General features: G+C 37.3%; 3 protein-coding genes across 3 annotated transcripts; 1 reads left to right on the plus strand and 2 right to left on the minus strand.

Moving 5' to 3' along the window:
- The first annotated feature begins 2,097 nt into the window (after positions 1 to 2,097).
- On the plus strand, positions 2,098 to 3,311 carry LOC110938159 (mitogen-activated protein kinase kinase kinase 17). Its single transcript, XM_022180631.2, has one exon. The coding sequence runs from the start codon at positions 2,107 to 2,109 to the stop codon at positions 3,136 to 3,138; it is 1,032 nt and encodes a 343-aa protein (XP_022036323.1). The 5' UTR covers positions 2,098 to 2,106; the 3' UTR covers positions 3,139 to 3,311.
- A 3,809-nt stretch (positions 3,312 to 7,120) lies between these two features.
- Positions 7,121 to 8,410, minus strand: LOC110938160 (glycine-rich cell wall structural protein 1). Its single transcript, XM_022180632.2, has one exon. It carries the CDS (start codon positions 8,408 to 8,410, stop codon positions 7,121 to 7,123), a length of 1,290 nt encoding a protein of 429 aa, XP_022036324.1.
- A 6,636-nt stretch (positions 8,411 to 15,046) lies between these two features.
- Positions 15,047 to 19,811, minus strand: LOC110938161 (L-ascorbate oxidase homolog). Its single transcript, XM_022180633.2, has 8 exons — positions 19,550 to 19,811; positions 19,351 to 19,460; positions 18,115 to 18,385; positions 17,936 to 18,038; positions 16,832 to 17,177; positions 15,831 to 16,196; positions 15,678 to 15,756; positions 15,047 to 15,426 (listed from the first exon to the last, which is right to left on the minus strand). The coding sequence occupies exons 1-8, from the start codon at positions 19,676 to 19,678 to the stop codon at positions 15,214 to 15,216; spliced, it is 1,617 nt and encodes a 538-aa protein (XP_022036325.1). The 5' UTR covers positions 19,679 to 19,811; the 3' UTR covers positions 15,047 to 15,213.
- Between the last annotated feature and the right edge of the window lie 813 nt (positions 19,812 to 20,624).

The raw sequence follows: 20,624 nt of genomic DNA on the forward strand, positions 1-20,624 counted from the left end.
CGAGCTCAGAATCTTTTACTAAAAAAAATTACTTTTAGACTTTGAACTTGGATTCAAGCTCGTTTAAGCTTGACTTGATTTAAGCTTTTGTGAGCCGATCTCAAGTATCTCATAAGCTGCTTGGCTCGCTTACACGGTTACTTATTACTACTCATATAAATTTACATTATAAACATAAACAGCTTTGAAACAACAAAGTTCCCACACGATATGATAACCAATGTATATAGTTCTCTTACATGTTTAAGTTCTAAATTTATATATAAAATGTCTTTAAGCAGTGGCAGACTTAAAAATTATTTTCTGATGGTGCAAACGAGTGGTTCAATCAAACTTTCAAGCCCCCCGAAAAAAAAAAAAAAAAAAACCCTTCACATGGCTCGAACCCTGCCTTTAAGAAAAGTTATAAACTGGTCAAGCAGGAACTTGTAAATTGATTAAAGACTGCCTTGTTTAGCTGAGCGTGTTCATATTACTCGGACAAGTTTAAGCTAAACTTAAACCTATGATTTTTGTGTTAAATCCATATCATAATAAAAAAAAAATGACACCTTTAGCCACTAAGTTTAATAGCAATGCTTACGCTTAAATGATGTACAAAAATCCCTAATTGACGTGCTCAATTTCATGCCCCACATTTTGATTATAAAGTGGTGTTAGCGAACACTAAAGCTATGTGTGGTTTTAACAATTTTAGAGGATTTGTGGGTCATAGTCGAATTGGCATAAAAAGTTTTTATACAACTAATCACAAATGAAAAAAAATAATAATAATAACTTTGACTTGAAATATAACCCATAAGTTTAAAGAGTATATGCTCCAAGACTTCATTTTTGTACAAAAGTATAATTTAAATTACTCAAAGTATGAGAGGATATTCCACCAAAAAGTGGCATATGTGATACCAACCACTTTAGTGGTTCAACCCATTGCCTCCAAACTTCTCCTACCTTATCATACAAACCCCTCAAAATCTTTGGTTTTCAAAGTCAACAAACACAAATACAAAATTGGGCATCCAACCCTAAGTTTTGGGATTGGTTTCAAACTCTTATCTTTCAAGATTTACTTACTCTTATCAAAATCACATCACATGACTTATATCAAAATATATACAAAGTTTTAATGTAACAATTTTATCATCATCATCATACTCATACTCAGTAAAACACACCAATAGCAAAACTAAGGTATGATCTGAGTGGGTAAGATGTAGACAATCTTACATCTACCCCGTAGGAATAGAGAAGCTGCTTCCACTTCCAGTGAGACCCCCCGACCCGATAGTAGTTTCGCATCAAGCCTTGGATATAAGGCACATAACACTCAGAAATTGAGACAAAAGCTGATTAGTGCATCACCCCCTTGTCTTTAGGCTATCAACGCCACCACATGATGTGTGATTAACCGGCCAACTCTTTTTAACGTTATTTTCACGAAATTAGTAAAATGACGTTAAAATTAATGCACTTTTATTTTTACCCCCTGGGCCACACGTACGTAACAATCTAAGCATGTACGTACATGTGTGTATATTTTATGTATGTATGCATAAAACAAATTAACTTTCCATTTTATTTTACTACAAACTAACAGTAATCTCGTAATAATTCATAGTGATAGATAGAACAAATAAAACAATATTATATGGAGATACAAAACACACCTAATAATATTTTGGGTTTACTCCTAAATTAGTGTATATACATTATGTCTAGTGGAGATGGATATGATCGGGTGGTTCCGCTGGTGGCACGATGACACTCTTCAGTGATCCAAATTTGCCCTTAAAAAGATATTTCGGAAAATGTTGCCACCTATTTGCCGTCTTGGCCTTTGCCACGTCAGCAAACTTCCGTTAAAAATATCGTCAACTCTAGAAAGAAAGACATGCCACCTATACACTTGCCACCCAACCAAATAACTACAACTTCTTACACCTTTTCAACAAGAAAACTACAACTCTACAACCCCCTTTTCTTTTTTATTAAAATATACACTTTTATTTTATTCCACATAAAACAATTAAAAACATTTTACACACCACTATATATATAAACCATATAGCCCACAAAACATAACCAACAAAACAACTTCTTCACAAAATGGAGTGGACCAGAGGCCCTGTTCTTGGCCGTGGTTCCTCCGCCACCGTCTCCGCCGCCACCTCTACCTCGGGCGATGTTTTCGCGGTCAAGTCGATGGAGTTTTCGCAATCGGAGAGCTTGCAAAAGGAGCAACATTTTTTGTCAATATTAAAGAGTCCTTATGTGGTGAGTTACAAAGGGTGTGACATTACAATTGAAGAAAACAAGATGGTTTACAATATTTTTATCGAGTACATGTCGGGCGGTTCGATTATTGATTCGATTAACCGAAGAAACGGTGAAGGGTTAACCAATTTGGAAATTGCAAGCTACACAAGACATATAGTTAAAGGGTTAGAGTACATTCATTCAAATGGATTAGTACATTGTGACATTAAAGGGGGAAATATTTTATTACAAGAAGGCGGTATCGCGAAAATTAGTGATTTTGGCTGTGCAAAGCGCGCAGACCAGGCGTCCCCAGTTTGTGGGACGCCTATGTTCATGGCGCCAGAAGTTGCACGAGGCGAGGAACAGGAGTTCCCCGCCGACGTATGGGCCCTCGGGTGCACGGTGATCGAAATGGCCACCGGTGTCTCACCCTGGCCCAATGCCAACAACCCAGTATCGGTTCTTTACCGAATCGCATATTCGGGCGAAACGCCGAAAATCCCAGATGGGTTATCCGATCAAGCAAAGGACTTTGTCAGCAAGTGCTTGATTAGAGACCCGAGACGCCGGTGGACCGCGAAAGAGCTTCTCGAACACCCGTTTATTCGACAATTCGACGAAAATTCAAACCAAATTGTTTGTGAACAAATCAGAACAGATTCACCCACAAGTATACTTGATCAAGACGTGTGGAATTCAATATCATCATCACCATCGTTGTCTCCGGTGGGTGCTGATTTTGCGCAGCAAAATAGTTTATCAAACTCAGTGAGGCAAAGGGTCGAACAGTTGGTGTGCAAGTCAGAGATGCCAAATTGGGGGTGTGAAAAGCGGAAAGATGAATGGGTGATGGTCAGAGGGGGTGACAGGTGGCGGTAGGTGGAGTGGCGGGGAAGATTATTGTGAGTTGGTTGGTTGTTCGTTGATGCCACCAAAGTTAGTTGTAGATCAATAGCTGTAAATTAGTCATGGGTATAAAACGGCACCGTTTTTGAATTAATTTGATGAACATGTAAATAATTATTTTTTGATAAAATACTTCACATTTTACATGGATTGTTGTTATATTAAAGATTTAAAGTACACTGTAACACCTATTCAAAATATTTGTAAGGATATATAAATAAAGGGACAAAACTCTTAATGAGCAAGCCAACGAGCCGTGTTGGCGTTTACTTTGGCTCGGGCTCAGCTCGGCTTTTTTACAAATAAGCCAGCTTTGAATAAGCATTTTTTAGCAAACAACGAGTTTTTTAAACAACCCCAATTTGGATTAGGGTGTGCGTTGGGTCGAAAGTGGACTGGACTGGACCGAAAAGGACTTAACAAGCGCTAGAAAATAAGTACGTGGGAGTGGACTAATAAAAGGTGAGCCCGTCTCGGTTTTTTATCCAAGAGTATGCATTAAGACGGGGTTCAACAAACCGCGATAAACAACACATTTTTAGACGCGGCATTTTAAGTCACGGTTCAAAACCGCGAATAAAGACTGTTTTAACCCTGCTTACTTTTGTACTAGTGAATCGCACTAGTAAATTCCAAATATAATGATGTTCTAGCAGATTTTGTAAGTAGTTAGTTGCCTTTGATAATGAGTTAGGTGCTGTTTGTTTTTTGGCCAGAAGTACTTCTGGCCACTTATGTCTGCGCGACGCAGACGCGCGCAGACGTTTGATGTCTGCAGACTGCATACTCTTGGATATGTGTGAAGAGGTTTATGTATAAAAAAAAAACAAACCCTCTTCTTCTTGCAGACTGCAGACCTTTGGTCCACCTCTTCTCCTGCAGATGCCTGCAGATGTGGTCCGCAGACTGCAGACCTTTTCCTACAGAAAAAACAAACAGAACCTTAGTTTGTACTCATGTGTCTTGTTGTGCGCGTCTATTAAATCTTTTTGTACAAGCCGGGTGAAACGTAATTGAATGATCCATTGAGAAGGTTCGAAATTCGGCAAAGTATGTTAGAGGAGATGTTAGCAACATTATACTACGATACCATTAGATAATAAAAATAGTAGGAACACTTTTAGGGGATAACGTTTTGTATGACTTGATTCCCTTTCGTTGTTGTTCACGCTATGAACATGCGATGTAGTTCATCCGTTGCGTATTATTAAAAGAGTTTGAAGTAAGCCTATGGATTATTGACATTCATGATCTTAAGGATGCTTACACAACTAAAAAATATGTGACGACGAAATATAAAATATTGGCAAACGGATACCATATATAGATAACTCATGAATAAACATATTACACTTATTCAACATTTGATGTGCTTACAAAGGGGCATATATTTAGAATGTTATTCTTCCTTAACTTTTGTATGTGAGTAACTTGTATGAACTACACCATTAGCTTTCACATCACCATTAGCTTTCACATCGCGTTTTTGTAACGTCTTTTTTGCACCCCATAATAATAACTTCAGAAAATATATGAAAGCAAGACGTACTCCCACAGGGAAGTGATATGGTAACGGTTTGCTTGGCCTGCTAGCTTTATTCGACCCAGTCCTGGTTCTGGCTTTGGGATGTTTTCTAAATAGATTTGGAGACCGTTTGCGTTTCAAGATAGGTTTTTCCCTATAGACATCCTTTAGAAGAACCGTATTGACCGGAAAAATACGGTTGACAGGAGCTGAAACTGGGACCGCTGTCGAGTTTAAACGGTTGGACCGGTCTTGAGCGTATTGATTGATGTTGGTTTGTTGAGAAAGAGTGGGGTGAAAGTGAGAGCATATGAAAAAGGGTATAGTTATATGAAGGAATAGTAGTGCTTTTGGTGTCATTGAGTGATGATGGTTTGACTTCTAAAAATTTCAAAATAGTGGTGTTCTTTTATATGGTGACACCTAGATCCATGTGTTTGTTGTTAATTTGGACAATATTTACATAGGGACCTCAGCTAGACCAAAAGACAAAATAAAGAATAATGTTGGTTTGTATCATGAAATAATGTTAAAAAGTTCAATTAATTCGGTTTAATATGTATATTATTTACCAATGGCATGTTGATTGTTGTAGGATTTAACTAAGATTTTGAGGGGTAGAGATTATAGTGTTTCTAATTGTGCTTGATCATGAATATGAGAGGGTTTTATACGACTAGCGTTTAACAAGAAATTTGTAACATTCGGCTTCCTGTACCATTAATATTGTATGTTTTGCCCACGAGTAGCTCACAAATTTGTTTTTGGTATCTAGTCAATACGCATTTGATAGACAATCTTTTTTAACAGCACGCCACTTGGATAATTTGTAAACTAATGAGTTGTTAAAATTACGAGAGAATATAGTCACTTTGGTGTTGGGATTTATGACTCAGTTGTTAGATTACATGTCGATTTAATATTGATTTGACTACATATACATAACCCGGTTCAATTCCACTACTAGCCTAGATCAAAATCTATATACTTACACACCAAACGCCCATTCCTTAGTAAACTTAGTAAACTAACTACGGATGTATTGGACACGATCGAATGCGTATGATACAATTATTATGAAATTAAACACATATTAGCGATGGCCTGGCCCAACAAAAAGTCCAGCAACTTTTTGTAACTAAAACCCATTCAATTCAGCCCTAAATTTTATCTTTTAAGCCTCTGACTGCAAGTTTACTTCTTGGCCCATTTAGTTGCATTGATCATTGATGAAAATAGAATCAAGGCCATTTAAAATCTTGTGATATTTACTAGTAGCCCAAGTCATTAATTGGTCCCCAACTCTTCAACAAGTTTGATAAGCTTTTTGATCCTCATTATAGCCCAAATGATCTTGTATTAGAGGTGCACAAACATTTTTTTATAGCTCAAACCAGTCCGGTTTTGATCAATCAAGGTAGGGGTGTGCAGAGTTCGGTTCGGTTCGGTTTTTGGGAAAAACCGAAACCAAAATGTTGGTTTTCGGTTTTTTGGTTTTTTCACCGGTTCGGTTCGGTTTGTCGGTTATTTCGGTTTTTAGAACAAAATTATGTAAGATTCAAAAATTAAAAAAGTAGAATTTAAAATTTAAGAATCTTTCTTATATGTTTACATTTAAGTTGTTATATTTAAGAGTTAATTACACAGATGGACCATATGGTTTATAGCTCGTTTCACTTTGGGTACTAACTTTTTTTAACGGGTTTAGATTTTATGGTTTCAATTTTGTACCACCTTTGGGTACTAACACCAAGTCAAATCATTTTGACCTTTTAACAAGTCAATATTAAGTAGTTTATGAATTAATCTACACATTTACCCATTAACTTTAATATTGGGTGTAGTTGAGGCTTAGTACTTTTTTTTTTTTGCATATGTTTTAGTTCAAAACAAAGTTCCTGGTGAGGGGGAAAAGTTAATATACTTTTGGTTTATATGTTTATATATTTGAAAAGCTACCGAATGCAATTATTCATAAGTAGTATGCTTCACTCGCACATTTCTGTAGGAAGAATTCAATCGATATTGATTCGGTTTGCTACAGTATGGGCATATGTTATATCAATCGAAATAGAAAAAGAAAAAAAAGAAAGTTGTAACATGACCGAAACAATATGTACATATATTCGATTCGTTGCGGTGGCGTAATTCTACAGTGAATTTTTAAGAGCATATTACCTCATAATTTAGAAAACGCACTTGAAACTGAAAAAAATAAATTCTTAGAAGTTGAATAAGTTATAAAAAATAATTATGACTATAAAGAAGTGATCTAACCCGGAAGGAAATTAAATTTAGACTCGCTTGTTTAACATTTAAAAATCATTACAAAATGATGTAAGATACAACACGTACAACATAAAATGTTACATACGTTACAATATGTTTTTTGTGTGCATAATATAGTATTAGGCTATTGAAAGAAAACTTTTACTTTCTTCCACCACCTCCAAAGCCACTACCTGTTCCGACACCACCACCGCCACCACTACCACCACCCACACCTACGCCAACTCCAATGCCTACCCCTATGCCCACTCCACCGCCATGACCACCACCAAGCCCACCTCCACCTCCACTTCCAAGACCTCCACCAAGTCCACCTCCACTTCCCAAACCTCCACCGCCACCAAGCCCAGATCCACCACCTAGGCCGCCGCCGCCACCACCCCCAGCACCACCACCGCCACCTCCCCCTAAGCCTCCTCCTGCAGCTCCACCACCTACACCACCTCCGGCACCAAACCCTCCGCCATGACCAGAACCTCCACCTAGACCACCACCTCCACCGCTACCTCCACCACCACCGCCACCGACACCTACACCTCCTGCACCACCACCAACGCCTCCACCAGCTCCAAATCCACCCCCGCTTCCTGAACCTCCTCCTATACCACCACCTCCACCACTACCTCCACCACCACCACCACCAATGCCACCACCTCCTGCACCACCACCTACTCCCCCTCCAGCTCCAAACCCACCTCCACTTCCTGCACCTCCACCTAAACCACCACCTCCACCGCTTCCTCCACCACCACCTCCACCAATGCCACCACCTCCAGCACCACCACCTACTCCACCTCCAGCTCCAAATCCACCACCCTTACCTGACCCTCCACCTAAACCACCACCTCCGCCACTCCCTCCTCCACCGCCTCCACCAATGCCACCACCTCCTGCACCACCACCTACTCCACCTCCAGCTCCAAATCCACCACCCTTACCTGACCCTCCACCTAAACCACCACCTCCGCCACTCCCTCCTCCACCGCCTCCACCAATGCCACCACCTCCTGCACCACCACCTACTCCTCCTCCAGCTCCAAATCCACCACCCTTACCTGAACCTCCACCTAAACCGCCACCTCCCCCACTTCCACCTCCACCACCTAATCCGCCGCCACCTCCACCACCTAATCCACCGCCCGAACCCCCACCACCTCCAACCCCACCACCACCACCTAGCCCTCCACCACCTCCAACCCCACCACCGCCACCTAGCCCTCCTCCACCGCCTCCACCAAATCCTCCACCACCACCAAGTCCTCCACCTCTTCCACCACCAAAACGCCCACACCCTCTTCGGCGAAATCGACATGGGTCACGACCCCATCCTTCAGTCTCGAGTCTTTCATCTCCACGAGTAATTACACTCATGTGAAACACAACACTTATTATAAGAAGCAACGTGCACAGCCATTTTTGAGATAACCCCATAAATCTATATGGCTCACTTACTCAAACTACAACTTTGGTGTATGTAATGTTTCAGAAAGTTCGATTATATAGGCATGTAGGTTCTTGTCCACTTGCATACAACTAAGTAGCAATGAATGCCTGCATTAGGGTTATGGCTGATTTATTGTATGCCAACGCGTTGAGCCGTTGGGGATATGAACCAACTAGTAGGGTTGACCCAAGTGTCATATAGCATGCTAACTTGTCAAAATGTCAATACTTAAACTCCTAACCCATCATGTCACCATAAATTTCCACCCATTCCTCTTTGTAAGTTTAAATTCATTTGGGATGACCAATAAACACTTCACAATTTTACACACTTTTAAATGTGTGTATTGGTTTAAATTATGTGTGAATTATGGATCGTAAATAGAGTTTATGTTCTTATTGCGTAGATAATATATATTAACCTAGGATTGACAAGTTGTTCTACGAAAATCACAAAAAAATGGTCCTGCGCAGGATAAAAATTTTGGGCCCTATTCATAATCTAAACTCATGAATCAGTAAAATTTATGTGGATGTAATTTAAATAGTTGTTTTTATCTAAGTTTAGGAAGTTTTTTTTTGAACGGCCAACAGAATCAATCCCGAGCACTCTCGGGGCACCAACTGGACAAACGGAGTACTTCGAGAGTAACCCGAGTCCACCACCAATTCCAGGGAAAACCTGGTAACCCACCCGCCCGTAGGCACGACGATAAAATTACCGGTAAAACCTGTTTGGCTCAAGGATCCAACTTAGGTTTCGCTGGGTCTCCTATCATTGCCCACCTGTGCCTCACTCTGCACCAAGTGAGAGTTGAACTTGCATCTTTCAAGAGAAATACAATCCTTCCACCACTTGATCTAAGGTTAGGAAGTAATTTATTAATTAAAGGGAAAGATGCAGTTGACAAAATTAAGCATTAAATGTCACTAAAAAAACCAAAAAATAAGCTAAAATAAAAAATTTGTAGACACCAGGATTAGAACCCACATCTCCTTTTGTTTAAGCAAGACAATAACCATTGGTATAAAGGCTTATTTATGTTATCTTCTAATTCAGTGTATATATATTCTATATTATATAGCGTAAATTCTATACAAAATTAAAAAGATTTGGGCTCTCGAAGGGTTTGGGTCTTGTGCCGTCGCGCACCCACATCCCCTACGGGTCGGCCCTAGGATATCAATAGTTATTTAATATTAAAAAACAATTAACAATGAAGATTCATAGACAATTAGAAGGAAATGGAAGTAGAGTGGTATAATAAATTGATTGGATGTGGAAAATGATAAATGTTTAGATATATATGCTTGCATTTAAGGCGTTGTTATCGCTTTTATATCTGCCATGTTCTATGGAAGACTTCTTCGATCTAGCTTTCTTTTTCGTATTAACTCCTTTCCAGCATGATACATTTTCTTCTCCTTATTTTAGAAGACCAATATTTGCACTTTAATTAAATCAAGAATCACTTATTTCATATAAAAAAAATATATCAACTACAGTACCTATTATGTTGAGTTCGATCCAGGATTTGTTTTTTGTTTTTTTTTTTTTTGTTTTTTTTCAAAAGTGATGCTAATATTCGATGTTTGATTTGTGATTGTTTTTTGGTGTTAATTTTATGTATGTTTCTTTGTGATAGGATAAAAATGAGTTTAATGCTAATTATGATACATTAGTATCCCTAGTTTTGATATGATTAAAATTATAGACTTATGTTATTAAGTTGTTGATTAAAGGATATACATGTACAACATACATGTCCCTACATGTCTTTTTACACTTAATGCACCTTTGGTATGTAGATTGAGGGTTCTACAAATAAAGTAAAGTGGATAAAGATTGAGAACCACAAATGAGAATTAGGGTTTAAATTCATCAATTGATTTTATGATTGAAGATCATCTACATTAAGTAAAGGAAAATCAAGGTTCACACACAACAAATATGGTGAAAAATATGGTAAAGTTCAAGCTTAAAATATCAAATGGTGAAAACCGACAAAGATAAGTGAAAGATTAAAGTCTAATTGTTAATCGTATCAATTGCGATTCTAGAGAGATTATAAATTTGGTTTTCAAATAATCTAAACGAACTTATAATAATATTTTTATAAAATCATGATGATTTCTCAAGATATTTTGTAAAACCTTAAATTAATTGTATAGAAATCATAATTCTTGCAAAACTTACAAAATTCGTTTTTGAGTTTAAGAGTTGATGAATGAAATCCACCAAATGAATAATTATATCAAAATGAATTCATCTTGAAGACACAAACGTGTTTTAAATTGCTAAAAGGCGAAAAACATCTTTCCCCATTTACAAATTACAAAAGTAAATCATACCATCACCAATTTTTTGAGAACTAGAATTTGGTGGAAATGTGTAAAATTGGGTTAGAATGGATGGATGTGAATGCATATGTAACGTACAAAACAGAAAAAAGGAAGTTCCAGGCATTCGATGGTCGATGGATTGAGGCATTCGGTGGTCGATGGATTGACCAAGGATAGAGCAGAATCCTGAATCTTCATGCTTTGCATTTTATGTTGTGCCCTATATATAGAGCCCTTCTCTTTCGTCCTAACTCACCTCTTTTGCTCTAAACACTTCCGAATACGTATCCAAATAAGATACCTCTAGTTCCCTTAAGATTCAATCACCAAATTGAAGTGAGAATCAAGATTGAAGAGCAAAATAGAAGAATTGTGCTATAACTTCCCATCTTTCTAGCCATGTATTGTTGTAATATTGAAAGCACTATCATTGTATTAGTATGTGATTTATAAGAGAGGTGATCACTACCTTGGATTAGTGAAAGCAAGAAGGTAATCAGTACCTTATATAGTGAGACGCTGTAAGGTGATCACTACCTTGATTTAGTGAAACACGTGTGCCAGTGATCTCTTCTGTTCAAGAGAAATGGTTAGCGGAGCAACTCTTGATTGGAGAATTGGGGAAAAGTCTTAAAGTAGATTAGTTAACTTCCATTTGAACCTTTATGAATCGGTTTTGTCATTGTTTTCCTAAACGCTTTACTTACTTGCATTGTATGATTGTTGGGTGTCAAAGTGTTAATCCTCCCAAATTAGCTTTGTAATAATTTCTTTTAAGAAAACCTAATTACCTCCATTATTTTTCTACACTTTAATTCGGCTATTGACAGTGATCACACAAATCAACTAAACCGCAATATATTTCCATCTTTTTTTTGAATGACAAAGCTCTTTTAATCCTGTCGTATGTGGGACTTGAACCCTCAAAAAATTGATGTTCAAAAAAAAAAAAAAAAAAAGATAACAATCATAGAACACTGAAAAATATAACATTTAAACATATACCTTCATAGAAATTGAAGACTATTGCGGCACACTTTATCTGACATTTTCATATACTCGACCTATGAGTCATTCGCACTACCGTTTGACGAATCGTTGTCGTGCACTTCTGCAATGGAGAAAAACCTAGTGTACATCATGCATGCATCTTCTCTTTGTTAGAAAACGTATAAGTGTGGTCTAAATCGCTTACAATTCATAAAAATAGTTGACAACTCATGCGAAAACAACGCCGGAAAGTTTTGTCATCATATAGGGGATTCTTAGAAAAAATAATTGTTTACGAGTCGGTTATGAGTGGCTTCACGATCTCTTTGCAATGGAACACGTCTTTTTTAGTGGTCCGGACATTTCATTATCATCGATTAAAAGATGCAAGCCCGCTCGAACCACAATAATAATTAAATCTTCTTCCGTATTTCGATTGGGTGGGAAATCCATGATAAGAATATGATTGAGAGTGACTTGTGGATGGTTGAGAAATGTAATATATATTGAAGTGGTTCATGGTATAATATTAAAAGGAATTAATCTTTTTTTATTAAAACCCCAATCCAATCCCCCCCCCCCCCACACACACACATTCCATTCCCTCCTCGATTTCATCACCCCCGACTCCAATTTTGGATCACGAGACCAAGCCATTCACGGCACCACCATTAACGGACAGACACAGTGTGTGGGTTTTTTAACGGGGTGATGTGGCACCCTCGTTAACCCACAACGCATGATCTTAGATATTTTCGTGTGTGACTCTAATGTTATGTACTTTTGTTTGTTCCGTCTTTTTTACTCTTTTTACCGTATTCTTCTTTTAGCTTCTTGTTTGTTTTTATTAAATTTCACTTATAGCAGGTAAAAAAAATCATATTATATTATGTGGGTTAAGTTATGAGTAAACTGTCATTTTGGTTCTTGAGGTTTGGTTACTTTTGCCACTTTAGTCCAAAATTCAAACCTTTTGCATCTGGGTCCCTGTGGTTTCAGTTTTATTGCCATTTTGGTCCAAAAATGAAATCAGGTCACACTTGTCTTATAAAATCCTGCAATTTTGTCATTTTCCTCAGGGGGCAAATCAGGTCATATTTGTCTTATAAAATATGGTATTTATTTATATAAAAGAAATGATCATTTTGCTCCTGCAGAAAATGACAAAATAACAGGATTTTATAAGACAAATATGACCTGATTTCATTTTTGGACCAAAATGGCAATAAAACTGAAACCACAGGGACCCAGATGCAAAAAGTTTGAGTTTTGGACTAAAGTGTCAAAATTGACCAAACCATAGGGACCAAAATGGCAGTTTACTCGTTAAGTTATTGTACAAATGTGTCTTAATATACAAATTAGCTTGATGTGAGAAGTGAAGAATGGATTTTTTTCCATCTTATTAATCACGTAGTTTAGTCTCAGAATAAAAAAATCGTGATTTTACACTAGTAGAATAATTATGTAACTATTGTTTGGCAATCATAATTACTCTACAAATATTGTAGGATAATTATAATTACTCTACAAAATTACATAATTACTCTACTAGTGTAAGATCACAATTTTTTTTTACATTTTTCAGTTAAACATCATACTTAACTAGATGGGAAAAAATTTAAAAGAAAAAAGCTTTCTTCACTTCTTATGTTAGGTTATTTTGTATGTTAAGACCCATTTATATTTGATCTTTATATTATATTATATATATTATTATAAGAGAAAAAAATATATACTCTTTTTAAAAAAAATATCACTGATAAATGTTACACTTTATGGCAAACTCTTTAAATGTTGGAGATACAAGAGTGTCGGTGCAATGAGCAAATCAGGAACCATGAGTTGTGATATTTTGATCTCATTAATACAAACGAGTGTTGACTGATTCATGTGCTAAGGTCAACCTGATTAAATGCATATGAGCTACCCGACTGTAGGAGTAATAGATACTCGAATTAAAATTGATAACAAAATTGTTATACTTGTAACAACTTTACGATGGTATTATACATGGGCGAACATGAACCTGATAATAAACATGTTACATGAACACAACCTGTTAAGACACGAAAAAAAAACTTACAAGCATATCATACAACCTACTAAGACATGAAGACCTGTTAAGACACAATCATGACATGTTAAGACACAAACACGACCTGTTAAGACACGCACCGCTCTGGAGAGGTGGAGTGTGGAGTCTAGGGCTGGTATATCGTGATAGACATGGCCTATTAAGACATGGACACGATAAGACACAAACACGAAATAGATAAACACGAACACGACACGAAAATTAACAGATCTTATCGTGTTGACCTGTTTAAGACATGAAACCTATTAAGGGTCAAACACAAACCTGTTAAGATCGTGTCGTGTTTTCATGTATGTGTCTAAAATTGTCAGCACTAAATTCAATAACCAGATCTAACAAATTTCTCATATCCCACACACTCTCTACATGATCTCATATAACTAAAAGATGTTGCATTCTGTTAGAAGATTGCTGACATGTCATTAAGATTAAAATCCCTCCAATAAGAGTTGGGCTTTCTTAGTCTTGAACTCTTTCTCAGCATGGGCTTTTCTTGTATTGGGCTCGTCTCAGCTGATCCATTCACCACATTACACCCCCTTTAAATTTCACCTTGTCCCCTAGTTGAACTTGGTGGGCAACTATGGGTGAGCAAACATAACTCTTAACCGAACATAACCGATAACCGGACCGTCATCGAACCAAATTAACTGATAACCGAAATTAACAGACAGTTATGGTTACGGTTACTTTATTAATCAGTTATGATTATGAGTTTCATGTAACTAAACGGAAACGAACAAAAACACAAACCTCATACAGGGGCAGACCCACTCATACACGTGGGGCGCCCCCTTGAAAAAAACACAATGGTATATATACGTGAAAATTTCGGGCGCACCGCATAAAATTTTCAAATCGCCCCACTTAACATAAAAAAAAAACGAAATCCGAACCGAAAAAAGACAATCAGAATTCTTATTCGGATAGATCCGATCAGAATCCGAATTACTTATTTGGATCGGATACGGATTTTAGAATACAGATTATTCAGGCATGAGATCAAACCTATCAATTGAGTGACACATTGGGTGAAAGACAATGATTTGAAGTTTGGTTTGAAAACTATGTTTTAGAATTTGAACTTTATCCGATCCGAGTTGAATTCGGATACATTTGGATCGGTTGGGAATACATCCAATTCGGGTCGGATAAGTTCATAGAAATTTCAAATCCGAATAATTCGATCCGAACAATCCGAAAGAAGTACCACTTTAAATACTTAAATAAAAACATTAAACCAATCATAGTTTTGTAGAATTACAAAAGCTAAATAAACATATCAAAAAAATTAACAGAAACTCTCATATATAAGAACCAGCCACCCTTTCGTGACGGTTCCTACTCCGCGTCCCTACATTTACAGGGGCCTGGTCTTGCGGCCACTTGCTCGGCCGCAAGTAATGGCATTCTTCGGAATCGGGTACTCATCTCTCCATGAATTCACCGGTGAATACACCCGAAGATAAAACTGTTGACCTAAGTATTGTCGCGCCCAATTCTGGGATCGTATATTCCACATCCCGACATTGTCTAATGGTACATACAACGCGGTCCATGATTTCGGATACACCTATATAATTATAACATACCAAATCATGGATTAGCATCAAATACAAAGGATCCTACTTGTAAGAAGGGTACAAAGGATACTAAAAAAACCCACTACACAAAAAAAAAAAAAAAAAAAAAAAAAAAAAAAAACCTTAAACATCCACCACCACCAAAAACCTAAACCCCCACCCCCACCCCCACCCACCCCTCCCCCATTACCCACCCCCCCCCCCAAAAAAAAAAAAAAAAAAAAAAAAAAACATATGGTACCTGGACAGTGGATCGCGAAACCCCGTCTCTTAAATTGTAACTTGCTCGGCTAGCAGCGGACCACGGCCCGCCATCCATCCTATACATTTACCGACGGTTTAGCACCATCAAGCGCGTCATATATATACTTAAAACAACCAAATTTAAGCTTACCCGACGACAAAGAAGAAGTGACCGTCAATGTGCCATGACTGCACGGTATCTTCTGAATTCTCGAACACGATCTCGACAAATGCTCTGAAATCCGCGGCCATGACCGAAGTCTGGAGGTACCCACCGCCACCTGTCGGGCTGTCGGAGATAGTTCCAAGCGAAAACACACCCGAGATCTTGAAATAATCAGCGATCTTTAGAGGGGTGTCCGCGGGGATAAATGACACGCTGTTGACCGCGTAGCGCTGTTTTCCGTTTATAACCGGAGCAGAGTTGGCGAGCCTGATCGTTCGAGTGAAGTTAACCATCCCGTAATGGTATGAACCTTGCGGGTTCGGCCTCGGACCACTTGCGGTCAAGTTTTGCCTGTTAACAACAACAATGTTTATAACCAATAAAACGCACATGTTTGCATCCATAAAAAACCGCATGTTATATTCTGATCGCGTATGCATCATACGCAAAGAGACATTGTACACTACACTCTCTCTCTCTCTCTATATATATATATATATATAGAGTTAAGTTCCCGTGAAAATAAAATAAACGTACGAATTGAAAGAAAGTCAAAAAAAGTGGCGGTGGCATTTTGGTAATTATCAGCAACTTCAAAATTACTATAGTAGAGTAATTTTGAGCTTCTGTAGAGTAATTTTGTAAAAGTTCATGTAGAGTAATTTTGGTCGTGTAGGGTAATTATCAAAATTGTAGGGTAATTATCAAAATTACACTAACCCCCCCCCCCAGCCCACCCCTACAGATGCTCAAAATTACTCTACAGATGCTCAAAATTACTCTACAAGACACTTTTTGCTTTTTCCCCAGTAATTTTGAAGTTGCTGATAATTACCAAAATGACACCGCCACTTTTTGCTTTTTCCCTCAATGCGTACGTTTCGTACGTTAATATTATTTTTATTTGATCCTTTACCTATATATATATATCAAACTGGCCGACTTATTTCTATTTGGCGAGTTTCAACAGTTTATAAACACCCTACCTGATTGAGCGGGCTTGATTCAAAGACCAGTCGATTTGGATGGTCGGACCGCCAGGTGGAGGAGCGGGAAAAGATCCGGGCGAGTTGGTGTAACGAAGAATGGAAGTCGCGGTGAGGACTTGGGAGGTAAACCGAGTGGAGACGACCATGTAATAGTTCTGTGGCGGTTGATCCGCGGTGACCAACACAGAGTATGTCTGGCCCAGATGAATATCAAGTGAAGAGTATGTGTTCTGAAGAGTATGAGTCCCTTCTACCTCCACAAGCAGCATTTTGTGGCCCTGGATTCTGAAATTTATTGATGTTGTAAGCCCCACGTTTGAAATCCTCAATCTATATGTTTTCCCTGAATCAAAGTTCAAAATTATATGAATTCGTTGTATTCGGTTGAAACCGAAAACCAAACCAAATTCGAATGTGGTTTGTGATTCAGTTTTGAAGTACTTAAATTCCGTTTAGCTTGGTTTGATTTTTTAGTTTAACTAAAAAATTTTCAAACCGAGTAAAAGGAACCAAATAATCGAATTAGCCGAAAAGAACCGACGGACACCTCTAACGGTTCCAAAGTTGTTTAAATTATTTGTCAAAATTTTGTTCAAACGTAACATGTGAAGGGATTTTAATACTTTAATGTTAAAAAAGTTGTTGAGGGATTTTTCTGAGACAGAACAGAAAGTATGTTGGTTTTTTGTATGCAAAAAAATGTTAAGGGACTTTTATGAGAAAAATGAGAAAGTAGTTTTTTTTTTTATGATATTTCCCCTTTTTATTTTAAAAATATAATGTTATATGTATATATTATATTACGGTCATGGTTTGATTTTACGGTTTAAAACTTGGAACCTGTTATCTAGCATATATTATTTAAATTTTATTAATTTAGGAAAATAAAGTTAATTAAATATTTAAATATAAATATACTATATTCATGAATAATCTTTTTATTTTTAAAAATAAATACAAACCTAACTTTTTTTTAATAAATCCATAACTCGCAAAACCAAATCGAGAAAACCTTAGTTACCGGTTCGACCCTAAACTTTCATCAAATTAACAAAACCAAACTGTGAACACTCCTATCCTATCCGACGTAGTAATGTATACCTTGATCAACGTTAAATGTAAATCCGTTAGATCCTCGGCCATTGATGAGAAGACCATCGGGGAACGGAAGATCATGGCCACCATCTAGTATCGCTTTCAAATCCTGAAAGATTTCGCGTTAACATTAGACGACAATGTAACTAGAATTACACGTTAGTATGATTAACAAAGGTACTTACAGTGTGGTTTTGCTTGAACCAATCACCCGCCAGAATGGTGAAGTCTCCGGCGGGTGGAGGAAAGGGGACGGGGATCATCGGACGGCTGGAGATGGAAATACCACCATAACCTCCAGCCGCCCGGTGAAATGCGAGTGAGGGGAAGTAGAAAAAACTTCCTATTTGATCCTTGAATTGAAGAATGTAGGTGAAGTTTTGACCAGGTGGGATGGGGCAATTGGTGCCATAAACACCATCTTGCCATGAATTCCTCCTTTGTTGTATCCCATTCCTGATTCATCATCATAATAATAATAATAATCCTTTCAATTATTATAATTTCAAAAACATAAATTTAAATCACTGATGGTAATGGAATGGGTATGGCTGATTCCAGGACTGTCCGTCCGTAACCCAATGCCTTACGGGTAATTATTGGTTGGTTATCCGTCGTTTGCCATAAGTTATTATATTATTTCTTATTATTTAAGTCCTTATATAACTTTATTGTTCAAGGAAATTATAAATCGGGTAAATTACACTTTTCGTTCTTTTTGTTTGTACCGAATTTCAATTAATGTCATTTATTTTTTAAAATGTCAGGAATCATCCTTTATATTTTAAAAACCTTGCATAGTTTGTCCTTTGACACTAACACAGTTATAGTTTTCAGTTAAATTTGGGGAATTCAGTAATTTTATCCATTTATTTAAAAAAGTATAATAAAAATAAAGCAAAAATAATAAGAGATATAAAGTATAAACACCAATTCTCTCTCTAAACAACACAAAAAGACTAAACTACCCTTATGTGATCAAACATAACTGAAAATTTTAACTGGGTTAGTGTCAAAGGACAGAGTGTGCAAAGTTTTTAAAACGTTAACGATTTCCAGACATTTTTAAAGGTGATCGACATCCCCGAAATTTGGTATAAACATAAAGGACGAAAAGTGTAATTTACCCTTAAAAAAACTACAAACTGGTTGTTAACATCGTGCCTACGGACGGGTGGGTTACCGTTTTATCCCCAAAATTGGTGGTGGACTCGGGTTACTCTCGTAGTACTCCGTTTGGTTCAGTGGGGCCCCGAGAATGCTCGAGATTAATTCTGTTAGCCGTTAAAAAAACATTGTTACATGTCCTGAATTTTTCAGGTTTCGGTTTGCCCATCAGGTTTGGATTTATTTGCCATCCCTACTAAAAAAACCACCCAAATGTGAAATGCTAACAATCACATTATCAAATAAGAACTAACCAGGTAATAAGGAATGGTTCATCCAAGCTATTGTAAACGCTAACAATCACATTATCATTAGTCACTGCATCAATTTGTGGCCCTGGAAACTGGCCATTGATCAATATCCCCTGCAACCAGAATGTACAACATTAAAAAAAAAAAAAAAAAATAAGTGAACCAGATCTATCTACTTGAATATAAAGTACAAAAAACATGCCTGTTGTTTAACTCCAAGTGGGTAGATGTCACCATAAGTAACATTCCAGTTGAAGAATCTATAAGGGTCTTCACCACTAATGCTGTTTACCATTAATATTAACACAAATATCAACAATGCCATCTTCATTTCTGTGTGACAGTTGTTGGGTTTAATGGTGGTGGTGAGGTGAAGAATGGGTTCCAAAAGGATACAAATGGAGATGAGATATATACAAAAAAGATAAAGCCCACACTGGTTATATCAGACTTCGTTCAGATCTGTTTGCATAAGATGCTTTCCCACAACTTGTAGCTCACACTAATAAATATATACATTTTCTTTTTGGCTCTTTTGGAACTTAATTTAATTCATGATATTTTATTTTAATGACATTTTATTTTATACCATTTAAGGTCATCCGTTATACTCGTCTATAATCCCTAATGTCGAACTGTCAGATCTATGACACAACACCATCTCTTCTCATCCTTGAACTTATGTTATACTCGGTGTTGTAGTTGTAGGAATCGCTAGTTGCTAGTCGATCGGTGCGGTACTGACTAGCGAGTAATTGGATTGAGATTTTTATATGTAATTGTTAGTTATATATATACACACACACGTTTTTATATGTAGTTTATGAAAGGTAACATATTTTAACCCCTCATTAAACCTTTGTCTTAATTGCTAATTGCTGAGTGTTATGTGTCTTATGTCCAAGGCTTGAGGCAAAACTACTATCGAGTCGGGGGTCTCACTGGAAACAGCCTCTCTATTCCTATGGAGTAGAGGTAAGGTTGTCTACATCTTACCATCCTCAGACCCTACGCTAGCTTTGCTATTGGTGGGATTTGCTGAGTATGATGATGATGATGATGATGATGATGATGATGATGATGATGATGATGATGATGATGACGATGATGATGATGATGATGATGATGATGATGATGATGGAGGAATTTATAAGGTTTGGTCGAAATTTAGGCGTAATCTAACCAAAATTTTGCCAGAATGGGACCATCGTTGACCGCCTAGCGATTAATCGATCATTAATCGATGAACCAGCAATTAGTAATTAACAGTGACTAAT

The sequence above is a fragment of the Helianthus annuus genome, chromosome 4, assembly GCF_002127325.2.
Source record: "Helianthus annuus cultivar XRQ/B chromosome 4, HanXRQr2.0-SUNRISE, whole genome shotgun sequence".
Taxonomy (NCBI): Eukaryota; Viridiplantae; Streptophyta; class Magnoliopsida; order Asterales; family Asteraceae; genus Helianthus; species Helianthus annuus.

Excerpts from the sequence above, each read along its gene's own strand:
- LOC110938159 (XM_022180631.2), top strand. The coding sequence starts at position 2,107 with ATGGAGTGGACCAGAGGCCCTGTTCTTGGCCGTGGTTCCTCCGCCACC.
- LOC110938160 (XM_022180632.2), bottom strand. The coding sequence starts at position 8,410 with ATGGGGTTATCTCAAAAATGGCTGTGCACGTTGCTTCTTATAATAAGT.
- LOC110938161 (XM_022180633.2), bottom strand. The coding sequence starts at position 19,678 with ATGAAGATGGCATTGTTGATATTTGTGTTAATATTAATGGTAAACAGC. Across the intron at positions 19,461-19,549 it reads CACTTGGAGTTAAACAACAG|GGGATATTGATCAATGGCCA; the intron begins GCATGTTTTTTG and ends TTCTGGTTGCAG. Across the intron at positions 15,757-15,830 it reads CACTTCTTCTTTGTCGTCGG|GATGGATGGCGGGCCGTGGT; the intron begins GTAAGCTTAAAT and ends GTAAATGTATAG.